The sequence below is a fragment of the Solanum stenotomum genome, chromosome 11 (assembly GCF_019186545.1).
Source record: "Solanum stenotomum isolate F172 chromosome 11, ASM1918654v1, whole genome shotgun sequence".
NCBI classification, from domain to species: Eukaryota; Viridiplantae; Streptophyta; class Magnoliopsida; order Solanales; family Solanaceae; genus Solanum; species Solanum stenotomum.
The window spans coordinates 5525756-5540577 of NC_064292.1; the positions used below are offsets into that span (position 1 = coordinate 5525756).

At 34.9% G+C, this 14822-nt stretch overlaps 1 protein-coding gene and 1 pseudogene across 1 annotated transcript; one reads left to right on the forward strand and one right to left on the reverse strand.

Moving 5' to 3' along the window:
- Window positions 1-2491: 2491 nt before the first annotated feature.
- On the reverse strand, window positions 2492-6019 carry LOC125844564 (putative late blight resistance protein homolog R1A-10; annotated as a pseudogene).
- Window positions 6020-9722: 3703 nt separating this feature from the next.
- LOC125844243 (alpha-L-fucosidase 1) lies at window positions 9723-14283 on the forward strand. Its single transcript, XM_049523520.1, has 4 exons — window positions 9723-10422; window positions 12596-12835; window positions 13146-13288; window positions 13461-14283. The coding sequence occupies exons 1-4, from the start codon at window positions 9869-9871 to the stop codon at window positions 14087-14089; spliced, it is 1566 nt and encodes a 521-aa protein (XP_049379477.1). The 5' UTR covers window positions 9723-9868; the 3' UTR covers window positions 14090-14283.
- Window positions 14284-14822: the final 539 nt, after the last annotated feature.

Here is a 14822-nt window from a genome sequence, read left to right on the forward strand (position 1 = left end):
CATCTATCTCTACTACATCTTTTAAAAGGGTTAAATGATACTTGTACACGCACGACGATTCTACCTTTCTTGATACGTTACCTTTTCTTTTTTAATAAAAGTGAAGGCCTTAAACTAATAGTATTCAGGAGTGTAGTATTGGATTTTTGTGTTTGGTTGATTCTATGTGGAGGAATAGATGAATTGTTGAAAATGAATGAATGAATCAAATCAATCACATCTAATTGACTGTCAATTTTAAAATCCCATCATGCCTTTGGCTGCTTGCCAATTTGCTCTAGTTGGTACATTTTTGGTTTTCTTTGACAATTGAGACTACTTTTGAAGACATGATTAAGTAAATAAATAAGAAGTTTATTTTTAAAAATTAAAGTTTTTAGGTAAGATGATGTGTAACGACTAACGACTCTAGTCCAACTATTAACTCAAACACACTTAAAGAGTTAATTCTGAATTTGTTTAAGATGTAATGTACAACCCTCATCATGGATGCCACAATAAGAAATTTCCCCTCAATCATGAGTGTCAGTCACATGATCAGACAATTTCAATGGATGATACAAAGATGTGTCTAGATCAAATGTATTTTTGTGGATATACAACATGGATATACAAGAAAAATGAAGTTGCCTTCAATTTTAAATTTCGATTTGTAAATTAAAGTAGCATAAACTCATCTCTAATCGTCTCCAACTATCTCAAAAATTGTTGGCTAGGCTTCTTAAGATGTTTCCAATAACGCAATACCTTATATCGCCGAATCGAAATAAATCTCACTTGTGAGGGATCGAAAAAACTGAACCAAACTTCAGATAGAAAATCCCTTTGAGCCAATTGATGAAATGTCTCCAAATAACTACACTATGGATTATATATTAATGACATGAAATCCTAAAGCAAAAAGTTGATGCTGAACTCATTTTTATAAAGTTCCTAACTTTTGCCACATGATCATACAAGTTCAGTGTATGATACAAAGACTTGTCTAGATCAAATAGGAGTATGTCTTTTTGTGATGATATACAGTGGATATACAAGAAGGATGAAAAATGGATATGATACCGACGATATCTAAGCCTCTTAAGATGCTTCCAACAACATAATATCTTATATCATCAAATAAAAACAAATCTCAACTGCGCAAAATCGAAAAAATAAACCAAACTTCAGATAGAAAATCTCTTTGGTCAATTGATAAATGTCTCCAAATACTATATTAGACTATGTAAATACATAAGAATGACATGATCAATTCTAAAAGATCAAAGTTTTACACAACAACATTGACAAGTTAAAATTAATTTGTTCCAGTAATAATAATAATTATTATGTATTATTTATTGCCTTCATTAAATGTATAAATAAATAAATTAACATATTAATATTATTTTTTTACTATAATTAGTATTGATGCAAAGTGAAATTAAAACATCCTTGTTGAAAATGTATATTTGTTTTTCATGAATATATCAAAGGCAACTTCAAATTTGGCAGCAATACTAGTTGGGCCTATGTGGGCTCGGGTCATTGGCCCAATAGGCAATATTTGAGTTCTGTTTGGTTTATCTATGGAAATTAATGAAAATTATTTAACAACCTGAAAGTATAATTACAATTGGAACAAAAGATCAAGCTGCAAATATCTCGCTGTCTTTAAAGAAATTCAGGTCCATAGAAAAATCTTCACCGATCCAACAATAACTTGCTTGACTTGTTCCCTCTAGGACACAACAATCGTATGACTTGAACAAACGCTGGACATGTTGATAGAACTCCACGAAGATTGAACACCTTCTTAAACTCTCTTTTCACAACATTGACCTCACTTTTTCATGCATTCTACAATATTTTCCGTGTGCCATCACAAGGTATAAAAATGACTACTCTCACTGTCTTAATTTATGTGATATAGTTTGACTTAACACCGAATTTTAAGAAAGAAAGACTTTTGAAACGTGTGGTCTAAAATAAGTCACCAATGTTTATTTGGTTATAAATCATTCCATTAAGGGCAAAATGGGCATTTTAAAGTTAAATTGTTACTAAATATAAAAACGTGTCATTCTTTTTGGGACCGACTAAAAGATATTTCAAAATTTTAATGAATTACTTTATAGTAAGAGCGACAATATCTAGGGAAATCTATGAGGTAAATTCTTGATATTACAAAGTTTATAGAATCTAAATTCACCATGGAAGAACATTTTTGTTAGAGAAGTTGGCACTGAAAAGTCTCATAGCCAACCTTATATGGACCCTTACTGTCACTCTACATAACCGTACATGAAATTTTCACCTCATACGGCTCCACATTCATAACTTTAGAATTCATTAGAACCTTTTTCCGTGTCTGAAAACTCTTCCTCCCCCCTTTTTCCACTTCGCCCTGAAGAGTATGCCATGTACTCTCCAGGCTTCTCTATGCAATGGACTTCAGGACTCATACCATTGATAAAAGGTTCCGCACATGAGATTTTCACCTCACATAGCTCCTCGTTCCATTCTTCTTGGAATCTTTGCCATATCTGAGAACTCGATCCCTTCCCCCCTTCTCCCACTATGCTCAAAGAGTACGTATGCCACACACTCTCCACGTGTCCTCAATGCGATGGACATCAGGACTCCTGGCATTGACAAGTCGTACATGCATGAGATTTTCACCTCATACAACTCCTCGTTCAATTCAAACATTTCTTCATTGAAAGCTTTTCCATGTTTGAGAACTCCCTCCCCCCTTCTTCTACTACGCCCCAAAGAGTATGCCTCGTACTCTCCATGCCTCCTCAATGTAACCCTCCTAGCAATGAGAAATGGTGAATGTCAAAAATATGTCAAAGTACAAAATATGACTGCATATCTTAGTAACTGTTACCTGTCAAATGGATCAGAGAATCGTTCAAAGACCATACGAAGAGTCCAAATCCTCCACATCTCACCGATGTGGGACTCAACACCCCTCCTCACACACAAAAAGCTAGCTCAGGAGGAGAGAATTGCCCCGAGACCATATAAAGGGTCCAAATTCCTCATCCCACCGATGTGGGACTCAACAGTACCAATCAGTCAGCCACTAGAGCATATTCATTTTTTCAAAGGGAGTCCATGAACCTGACATAAGACATACTGATTCTCTTCCAGTGTTTAGTATGATCCATTAGATCCTGCACACGACACGCTTAATCAAATCACATATAAGAAAGAATAGTTTCTGCAATAAGTTTGTGTGCAAGATGCAATTAGCATTAAAATACAAATCTATTTGTAATACTGTGGTTCCACCATTTGATCATAAATCTTCATGATTTCACAAAAATCATAAGAATAAAGGAACTCATTAAGGATGTAATAGCACTAGCACTACATGAGTTGGTAGAAATCCTTAATTTTACCTATCTAGCTGGATGAATGAAAACTGCAAGGCAACTGTTTCCCGAGTCAATTTGCTCTTTTTGAATCATTCTAGCGAGTCTTGTGGCATAAGGGCTACACGAATGCAATTCGATAACTTGCAAAGATGGGATATCTCCAATTTCATAAGGGATTTCTTTTAGCTTGTAGCAAAACCTCAAAACTAAATGTTGGAGAACTGGAAATGGATAACTATCTGTACTGGCCTGCTTCCAAACCACCAAGTTTCTGCTCTCAACCAACAGATATTTGAGTCGATGAAACCCCTCTTCATCGGTTTCCCATTCTGGCCCTTGGAAGGAAAAATCTTTCAGTTTGAGAACTTCAAGATTTGGTAAGTTCCCAAGAACTCTAGCATCTTCCCACAGCAGAAAGCTGCAGCTCAAAGTCAAGTTCTTGAGATTCGGTGGGAATGCATTCCATCGTTGGATAGAATTACGGGGACGAGGATTGTTCATTGGCAAGTTGAACAGCAACTTCAGAGTTTCAAGTGAGTACATTTGCTCCAGGTTGTTGAGACAACTGCCAAGCCAATCCACATCGAAAGCATCATGGTTTCCGCCAGTTACCAGATTAGAGGCCAATGTCTTTAGGTTAGGTAATGTAGCAACAAGTCCATGAGAAAAGTTGATTGTGCTAATAGTAATAGTGCAAAGTGTTTGCAGATTCCCCAAGACTTGAAAGTTCCTTTTAGAGTGATCAGCAATGGGGGATCCAAATAACAAAACATCTCCTTTCACATGGATGTGCCTTAGTATTGGCATCTTCCATATTTCCAACGGAAGTATGCGCATTTCCTTAGTTCCCCAATAAATGATTAAGGTTTGTAGATTCTTGAGCTTGGATATCGACCTAGGAAGCTCAGAATTGATGGAGAGCGCAAGGTACCTCAAATGAACTAGTTTTATGACATGAATTGGGAAACCGTAAAAGGAATAGTTAACTACATCCAACACCCGAAGCAATTTGAACCCCATACAACCGAAGTAGGAATCCTCTAAAACAGAGCATGCTTTTGATGACAGAAAAGATCGAACGTATGGATTAGAATATGTGTAGGAGGAGTAGGCAAAAATGTCTGAATGGAAATGTAGGCGCCGATGAACACCTTGAGGAAAATGCGGTTCCAACCTTCTCACAACATGCAAAAGCTTTTTTTGTTTAGCTTCTTCTTGGCAAAAGTTTCGCAAGATATCATGAATGCTACATGTTTTGACTCTACTATCATAGGATCTCTTACTCACTATAATTAGGCTCCTGTCAATGAGTTCCTGCAAATATTCTTGTGCTACAAATTCCAACGTCTTCGGTGATTCCAACTTTATAAACCCTTCAGCAGTCCATAACCTGATGAGCCTCCACACAGGGATTTCAACGTCTTCAGGGAAAGCGCCCATGTAAAGAAAGCATGCCTTCAAATGATGAGGCAAATGATTATAACTCAATGCTAGTATATCCAAGAATTCCCGTGACTCCTCTGTTACAAATGAAGAATGAATATTTTCTGCAACATCATTCCATTTACTAGCTGTCGCGCTTTCTTTAGAAAGAATTCCAGCTACCATAACAATTGCTAGTGGTAATCCTTTGCATTTTTTGGAAATTTGCATTCCAATCCTTTCCATTTCATAATCACAGCAGAAGCTTGGATCATCTGATCCCAAAATCTTCTTTTGCAATAGCTTCCAACTTTCATCTACAGTCAAGAAACGCATTTGATGTGGAGGGTTAAGGGGGTTGATAAAACGAGCAACTTTCATGATTCGACTAGTCACCATCACTCTACTTCCAATCTTGTCATTCGGAAAATATCTTCTAACATCATCCCATGCCTTAGTATTCCAAACATCATCCATGACGATGAGATACCTCTGTCCTTTTAAACTTTTGTACAACCGTTCAGCCAATTCTTCATTTTCCATTTCATCCATTATAAACGGAACTTTAGAGGTACAACCCAAAAGGTCTAACAACATATTCCTCACCTTATATTGTTCCGATACAGTTATCCATGCTCTAACATAAAAGTGTTCCTCTATTAACTTGTCATGAAAAATTCTTTTAGCTAGAGTGGTTTTACCAATACCCCCATACCAAAAATTACCACAACATCTAGCTTATCAGGATACCCTGTTAGTTTATCTGCAATCAGTAAAAAATCATCATCTAGACCAACTACAACATCCTTTTGTGAACTCAAAGTTTGTGTGACATCACGCGAACACCCGTTCACAGAAGAACTCGGTGTTGATCTACCTTTGATAGCAGAAATTTCGTTATAAACACTAGTAATTGCAGCCTCAATATATTTAATCTTTCTAAATAGTACTCGATTAACACCAAGAAACTTAATTGCATTCTTCTTTAAACTTGAACTAGATGAATACTCAAACATAATTTCCTCAACTAAATCTTCTGTTTTACATGATACATCTCTAATAATTCCTTCTAAACACTTAATGTCCTCATGATCTTTTCCAGTGTCATCAAAAAAACCTTGCAATAAACTGACCTTTTGTAGGAGAGATTCAATTTTCTGTCCACTTTTTGGATGAAGTTGCATGAGTCTCTGCAGTGTCTGCATCAAAGATGTGACTTCAGTATAAGCCATCTCCAATGAATAGTTCAATCATTTAGTAAAAGAAGGCATTCTATCCTCTTTATTGAATTGTAGAGACAAAGAAGATAACCATACTTTTTTTTTTTTATTATTTATATTATTATTTTTAACATAAGAAGACCAAGACTTTTTTTTGTTTGTTTGTTGCCCATCTAGTGTCTGGTGTCTAGTGTCCGATACACGCATAGGAGTCGGATTAAATTCGAATTTGAGCCAGGAAATCCTACATTAGGGGCAGAGGCGTATCCAGGATTTCGGTTAAATGGGTGCACGATTACGAAGAAATGTATCTTAAATATAAATTTGATCATTTGACTTTTAGGTTCTAAATTTGAACCATTAAATTTTAAAAACTATAGATTCAAAATATATAATACTATTAGTTTTAAATTTTAATATACACAATTGATTTAATTATATAAAAAATTTACAGTGCTTAATTTTTTAGGAATTTTCAATGTAAGACACTTGAAAATTTTGAAAGATTAAAGGCAAAAATACCAAAGAAAAATTAGTTGAAACGTCAAAAGTGTCACCGATAACCACTTGAAGTGGTGTTACTCAAAAAGACAAGATAAATATAAGATTTAAATTTTTATCCTCAGTTAGAGAGATACATCTAATCATCATCGTATTATTATATGATACTTTGAACATGGGTTCACACATCTATATTTAAATATTTTTTTTTAAATATAATACTACTATATATGATCTACAGAGGGGAGCATGAGTTCACGTGAACCCACGGCACCCCTCTAGATACGCCTCTGATTAGGGGGTAAAGCGTTCTCTAACAAAGACAACTTTGTACCCAGGTGACTCGAACTTAAGAAGTGATGTCTACTGTCTTACATAAATACTCTATGTCCCACATGGAATATTGAAGACTAGTTGCAAATTGCAATATGATAACAAATATCAAGTCGAAGGAGAAAACATTTGAATTCTAAGCCCCCAAAATGGACTTTTGCATCTATAAGTTTATAATCCAATCAATCTTCTTTGCTGCTATTATTGTTATTATAATAATAAGCTCTACCTTCTCAAGGCAGGGGTAAGGTCTGCGTACGCTCTACCCTTNGGTGATTAGGGCGTCATGCGGAAGCTTACAATTGCAAATAATATGATTGATAAATTAGATGACAAAAACTTATACTAAAAACTAATATTATTAAATGAAAACTAATATAAAGAAAACTATTAAAACTGTTGAGAGATTAAATATCCCCATAAACAAAACTTACTAAACGACTACATTGTGGATTATATTATGTTATGATATGAGAATAGGGATCTTCAATTTATAGATCTCCAAACATTTCCTCTAATAAAAGAATAAACCAAATATGGAAGAAAATTATATTTTCCTTTCAGAAAAAGTTCAAGCATTTATTATAATACTTTGACTTTTCTTTAAGGAAAAAAAAATTAACTTTAAATAAGATAAGAAAATCAGGGCAAAACCCAAACACTAGGTCCCACATGGAATATTGAAGACTAGTTGCAAATTGCAATATGATAACAAATATCAAGTCGAAGGAGAAAACATTTGAATTCTAAGCCCCCAAAATGGACTTTTGCATCTATAAGTTTATAAACCAATCAAGCTTCTTTGCTGCTATTATTGTTATTATAATAATAAGCTCTACCTTTTCAAGGTAGGGGTAAGGTCTGCGTACGCTCTACCCTTCCTAGACTACACTTGTGAGATTACATTGGTTTGTTGTTGTCGTCATTTAGTGAGGTATTCACTTCACTTCATACAAGAATATGAGGTAAGAGGTCACTCAAATAGTCAGTTTCAAACTTTTTAAAACATTGGAGAACTTACCTACGAATGTGCACTCTGGCACAAGCACTTAAATTATGATATGTTAATATTGCGCAGCTTCAGAGGCATTAGTATGAAGCAAGATCAAATGGAGCGAAACATGTGAGGGTTCATATAGCCAACCTCGACGTATAGTTCTTGCTATTGTTGTTTGAAGCAACTAGTGAGTCTATAAATGGAGTTGCTATATTGAACCATCATTCACAACGTTCATTACTCAATTCCCATTTTCACACTTTGTTTATTGATGCTAATCTTGGGAATATTTGTCAATGTAAGTAACTGATCAAAAAGCACATACTTTGTTATTTTCGAAGTACATACTTACCCTATCTCATGGAGGTAGAGAGGTTATTTTCGAAGTACCCTCGGCTCATGTGCTGCTAATAAAAGTAGTTATGAAAAGGTAAAACAACCTTGTAGAAAACATGGCAACTAATCCTTTGTAAGAGATGCAATTATTATCTTACTCTGAAACATTGTGTACTCCCTCAGAGAGCTTACATTGTTAAAAAGCGAAGTAACAGATGTGAAAGGTTGTTTCTGATAAGACCCTCGGCTCAAGGGAAAACAAATCAAAGCAGAAGTAAAAGATGTGAAAGCATAAAAAAGCATGTTGAACAATTACTACAACAAAATAATAGTATAATCAAAGTATAAGAAATAACAGACTAAGGACAACAACAACATACTCATTGTAATCCCACTAGGTGGGGTCTGAGGAACGTAAAGTGTATGCATACCTTACCATTACCTTGAGAAGGTAGATAAGTTGTTTTCGAAAGACTCAACAAATGGACAAGAAACTTTAAAGTCACAAATACAACATTCTCAATTCAATTTTAAACTAAACCACAGAGCAAAAAGTTAAAAACTTTACCTTGTAAGTAACTTAGCCATTTATTTAACCCATATAGTATTCATGAGTCAAGAATCACTCCATAACAATGCTCATTCTAATCCACCATTTCTTGCAGATTCAGCTACAATATCACCAGACACATTTATCCAAGAACTTTATTTGACAAAATAATTAGTGTATTTTGAAGGTCAAGGGCAAAAAACCACCATGGTGCTTAGCACTTAAAATTGTGCAGTGTAGGTATCAAAGTGAGAAGAAGTATCATTTCTCTAGTTTGCATAAACTTAATTATATTCCCTAGCTATAAATAGTTTATCGCTATAGTTTAAGTTGTCTCGTTTGTATGATTCGCAAATTTATATAATTGAGTTATTTTTGTATAAATTCGAAATTTCGAATTTATACAAATACAAACATGTGACTTTAAATAGTTATACAAATTATATTATATAAAAATTAAACACCGAATCATACAAACTCGAAACCTCAACCACGTAATTATCACTGATTAACTAAAACAATAGATATGATGACTAATTAACTAGTATATGTTTGCTTAACCATGTAAGATAATAAAAAAATTAAAATTACTTTTTTTTACTTTAATCCGCGAAAAGGATATATTTAGACATTGCTTGTCGGTTAGCGAAACTTTTCCAATAGTACGAATCGCTATAAATAACGAATGATCCTCCAAACTCAAAGAGTGATTGAGTCTGACTCAAGCGAGTGAGTGAAAGGCGTGGCAAGAGAGCGTGTTCGACTCATGAACGATTAGCAAGGACCAATCCTTTTGCGTCAATACTATTATGAGATTGGTACTTGGCGGCTCACGAGCAACATATAGACTAAGATTGCCAATATTTGTATAACCATAAAGATATATGTAAACTATCTTTTTTTAAAAATAAATGGTATATTAACTCTAACAAAATTTATGGTATATTAATAACTCTAAAAATGAGTAGCTTTTACTTGGAAATATAAAAAAGAATTGAAAAAACTCAAAATAATCATCATCAAGATTTTTGAAGTAACAGAAGTGCAAAAGTCAGTCAACAGTTGGAGTCACCGGTAAACTCCACTCTCTCCGGCAGCTGTAGAGTGATCACCGGCGAATAAAAAAGTCAACGGCAATCCGAAGATGATAAAGAAGAAACCCATTACAGAATTTCTCAAAACAATCATAATCCTCTTGTTATTTCAACTTTCAACAACTTCACAATCTTCACATCGAAAGCCACCTCCACTCCCAATTCTACCAATCCCAAAATCCCGTCAAATCTCATGGCAAATTGCAGAAATGGCACTTTTTCTCCACTTTGGTACCAACACTTTTACAGATTCAGAATGGGGTACAGGTCACGTTGACCCATCAATTTTTAACCCCAAATTGTTAAATGCAACACAATGGGTTACAGTAGCTAAAGATTTTGGTTTCAAAAGAGTAGTTTTAACTGCTAAGCATCATGATGGGTTTTGTCTCTGGCCTTCAAAATACACTGATTATTCTGTTAAATCAAGTCCTTGGAGAAATGGGGTTGGTGATGTTGTAGCTGAATTGGCTGAAGCTGCAAGAAATGGGGGATTGGAATTGGGTTTGTATCTTTCTCCATGGGATAGGCATGAGCATTGTTATGGGGAAACTCTTGAGTATAATGAATTCTATATGGGCCAAATGACTGAGTTGCTTACAAGGTAAAGATTTGAACTTTTTGCTCTGTGGTTTGGTTTTGAGTGCGTTGTCTAGCTTGCCTGTTTTTCGTCGATTTTAGTAGCATGTGTTGTTTCCTTTTGTTCAGTTATGGTATGTTGTTATTTGTTGTGGCTACTTGGCAATCTTTATTTAAGCTGAGTGTCTATTGGAAATAATCTATTAGTCTCTATTAGGTAGGGGTAAGGTCCGTGTTCCTTGATTTCTGTTGCTATTTACAGCATTTGTACTTTGATTATCATATTATTTTGTTGTAGTTAGTGTTAGTGTTTGCTTAAGCCGTAAAGCGACGCTCAAAATGTGTTGAGTGTTTCACACTCACTTAATGTGCGTTTCAGTGTTCTCATCAAGGTTCTAAGACATAGTTTTTGTTGCTAATGAGTTTGTTCTTAAAGAGGCGATACTTAATGATTGATATTTCAGTTTATCATTAAAAAAAAATCAATTTCTTTGTTTGTATATTTGCCATTTATGCTTATAATTATTAGTCTTGGACTAAACATATATATTTGTATTTTTTCCTCCCTATCCTCCCCAGATCACACTTGGTTTGCTGTTCTTGGTTTGGTTTTGAATTGATTTGAGAATGTTTTTAGTGACTTCAATAAGAGCATTACATGGTTTGTTGGATTATACTACTCTATTGTTATGGTTGTTGTTACTTAGAAGGTAAAGACTCTAACTTTTTGTTTTGTGATTTAGTTACTCAATTTATGTTACTATTTTCTGCTTTTTGTACTTCGATTATCGTATTATTTTGTTGTAGTTATTGGTTACTGTTCAGAATACTTTGTCATACTTTGTATAGTATTTTTCCATGGGTTCTTCACTTCAATTATTTCCTTTTTCGATCTGCTTTGATTGTTTTTCCTTGAGTTGAGGATCTATCAGGAACAACCTCTCTACCCTCTAGGGATAAGGTCTGCGTTCTATCTTCTCTAGACCTCACTTTGTGGGATTATCCTGGGTATGTCGTTGTTGTTCTGTCATTTAGTTTTGAATTGATTTGAGAATGTCTTATTTGGTGAATTTAAGAGTATTTCTTGGTTTGTTGGATTCTACTGCTCTATTGTTATGGTTGTTGCAGACCCTAAAATAAATAATTAGAAGTATTCCGTTTCTTACAATTTAAGATTCTAGATGAGGTGGTACACATAGTTTTCATTGTTAGTAAGATAGTTGTTACAACCTGTATTAGGGAAATAATAAAGTATGTGCTTTTGGATTAGAGCTTGTTCTGGCTTTAATGTAGTTATTCATGTTGTGATTGGGATATTGTACATGTATGTGATTCAAAAAACGTGAAAATGGGGAGTGAGTAATGAAGTTGTGTATGATGGTCACATTTGCAGTTTCACGGTCGAGTTTTTACAGTGCCAATCTAGAATGATTCTTTTTTTTGTCTGGGAATAGTTATTGAAGGACCAATTTAGAATGATTTCTTTAAGTATGAGCTCTATGATGACAGGGATTTGTGAGTCGTTTTACTTACTAATGACTTCAAACAACAACTTCTACTACTATGCCTCAATTCCAATCTTGTCAAGGTTCGCTATATTAATCCCATTCATTTCTCTCAATTTGGTCTTGTTTCGTACTAATGGCTCTGAAGCAACACAAATATGAACGTATCACAGTTTAATTGTTTGTGCCAGACTGCACATTTTAGAAGCTTTAAGGTATATTTGTTGGCTTCTGTATATACAAGCTAGCTGTAAAACGAACTTTGAGTTCCTTATCTGAATGATAGATTCCTAATTTAGTTCTCGGTATAATTAATAAGCCTTATTCAAATGGAAAATACGGAGTACTTTTTTCCCTAGAACAGTCAAATTTAACTATGGACATGAGGAACGTGAATTCACACTGTTACTCGAGTCGTGATACTTCAGGTCATCTTACCGAAGTATAAGAGGATCTGACCCCCACCAATTATAGTTTGTATTTATTTTGGTTGCTGAGTTCACTATTTCTTGCCATCAAAAACTGCACACATATTTAGACAAAGAAATATGTAAAACTTGATTATACAGGACATATAGGCAGAATTTATGAAATTAACTGCTTTTTTTTCCTGTTGAATTTCTACGATTAGAGAAACTTCTAACAACAATCACTCCCGATCTCCACCCCTGCCGAAAAAAACCTGTTGAGCAGATATGGAGAGATTAAATATGTTTTTTTAGATGGTGCAAAAGGTGATGGCGAGAAGGATATGGAGTATTTCTTTGATGATTGGTTTAGCCTTGTTCATCAACTCCAACCTGGAGCTTCAATCTTCTCTGATGTTGGTCCTGATACGAGGTGGGTTGGGAACGAGAACGGTGTTGCTGGAAGCACTTGCTGGTCCCTTTTCAATAACAGCGCAATCAAGATTGGTGTTTATAGTGATGCCAGGTAAGTCTTGTGTGATTAGTCTCATATTCATCGATCTTCTTATTCTTATTTGCTTTCAGCGAAATTTCTTCCCTCATTGTTTACTGTTAGATGTAATTGCCATTTTAGCTAAGCAATAACACCTTTAGTAAAAATGAAAGGCCCCTATCACTCTTAAATTCCATCAATCGAGACAAGAAATCTGTATGGATAAAGTGCTTTCACATAATGCATAGCAATTCACAGTGTCTTTCCTGCATCATTCAACTCTTTCTTCTCTGAACACTGAGCTTCCTTTTATCCCTCTAATTTTTTTTCATGTGTTCAACAGATATTCAGCAGAGGGGGACGCCTTTGGCCAGGACTGGGTTCCTGCTGAGTGTGATGTGTCTATCCGACCTGGTTGGTTTTGGCATGCATCAGAAAAGCCAAAAAGCGCAATGACTCTTCTGGATTTGTATTACAAATCAGTCGGTAGAAACTGTCCCTTATTGCTAAATGTACCACCTAACTCATCTGGTCTCATATCAGACGAAGATATACNTTCCTGCTGAGTGTGATGTGTCTATCCGAACTGGTTGGTTTTGGCATGCATCAGAAAAGCCAAAAAGTGCAATGACTCTTCTGGATTTGTATTACAAATCAGTCGGTAGAAACTGTCCCTTATTGCTAAATGTACCACCTAACTCATCTGGTCTCATATCAGACGAAGATATACATGTCCTCAAAGAGTTCTCCGAGCTTCGTAATTCTATTTTCTCCCATAATCTTGCAAAATTTGCCCTTCTCTCTGCCAGCAGTACACGAGGAGATCCGAATGATTCTCAGTTTAGCCCCAAGAATGTAATTGAGGAAGGATTATATACATATTGGGCTCCAGATCAGGGACAACAATCAGACTGGACACTATATTTAGAATTTCAACAGGTTATAACTTTCAATGTCTTGGAACTTCAAGAACCAATTCAAATGGGGCAGCGGATTATCGAGTTTCATCTTGACATGTTAGATGAAAATAGAACATGGCAACATGTGGTAAATGGAACGACAGTAGGATATCGGAGGCTGTTACTTTTTCCTACAGTGAAAGCTCACCTACTAAGGTTGGTTATCGACGAGTCCAAGGTGTTCCCTCTAATCTCCCACTTGGGAATTTACATGGATTCATATTCTGTTCCACAACATGTCTCTGATGATACACACACGAAATCAAAGTTCATTAACAACTTAGTTTTCAGAACTGCATACAACCTGTCTCAATCTGCTTCCATCTAATCTTCGTCGAGCAGCTTTGAATCTTCTTTTTTGGTTTTTCTGATGCTTTGGCATGTTGTTTTTTCTTCGATTTCAGATGTTGTAACATAAAGTTTATATAACACAACTCACTTTAGTGTGGAGCAACTTTCAATGTACTGGACATGGACCTTGTGATTTTTCTAATGCTTGTGTGAGAAATTTTTTTAACCTGATTTCATGTGTTGTGTGAAGTTCACAAAATGATTACATAAGACTCAATGTAGTCCGACACTTTTTCGGACCTCATGCATAGCGAAAGCTTAGTGTATCAGACTGCTTATTAACAGCTTAGTGTATCAGACTGTTTTTTTGTTAATGTATGGTGACATAAGTGAGTGATGTCCAGACATCTTACGCATTAATTTCATTTGAAGATTAAGACACTTAGGGTGCGTTTGGTATGAAGGAAAATGTTTTCCATGGAAAATGTTTTCCTAGAAAATGTTTTCTTGGAAAACAAGTTGATTTTTGACTTATTTTCTCATGTTTAGTTGGTGAGTAGAAAATATTTTCCGGAAAATATTTTGTGTTTGATTTATGAATGAATTTTTTTTTTTGAGAAATATCATTTATTTTTACTAGGGTAGAAAATAATTTTTGAAATTGAAAATATTTTTTAAAAACAAACTTAAATTTTTTTGGGGGTGGGGGNCATGCATAGCGAAAGCTTAGTGTATCAGACTGATTATTAACAACTTAGTGTATCAAACTG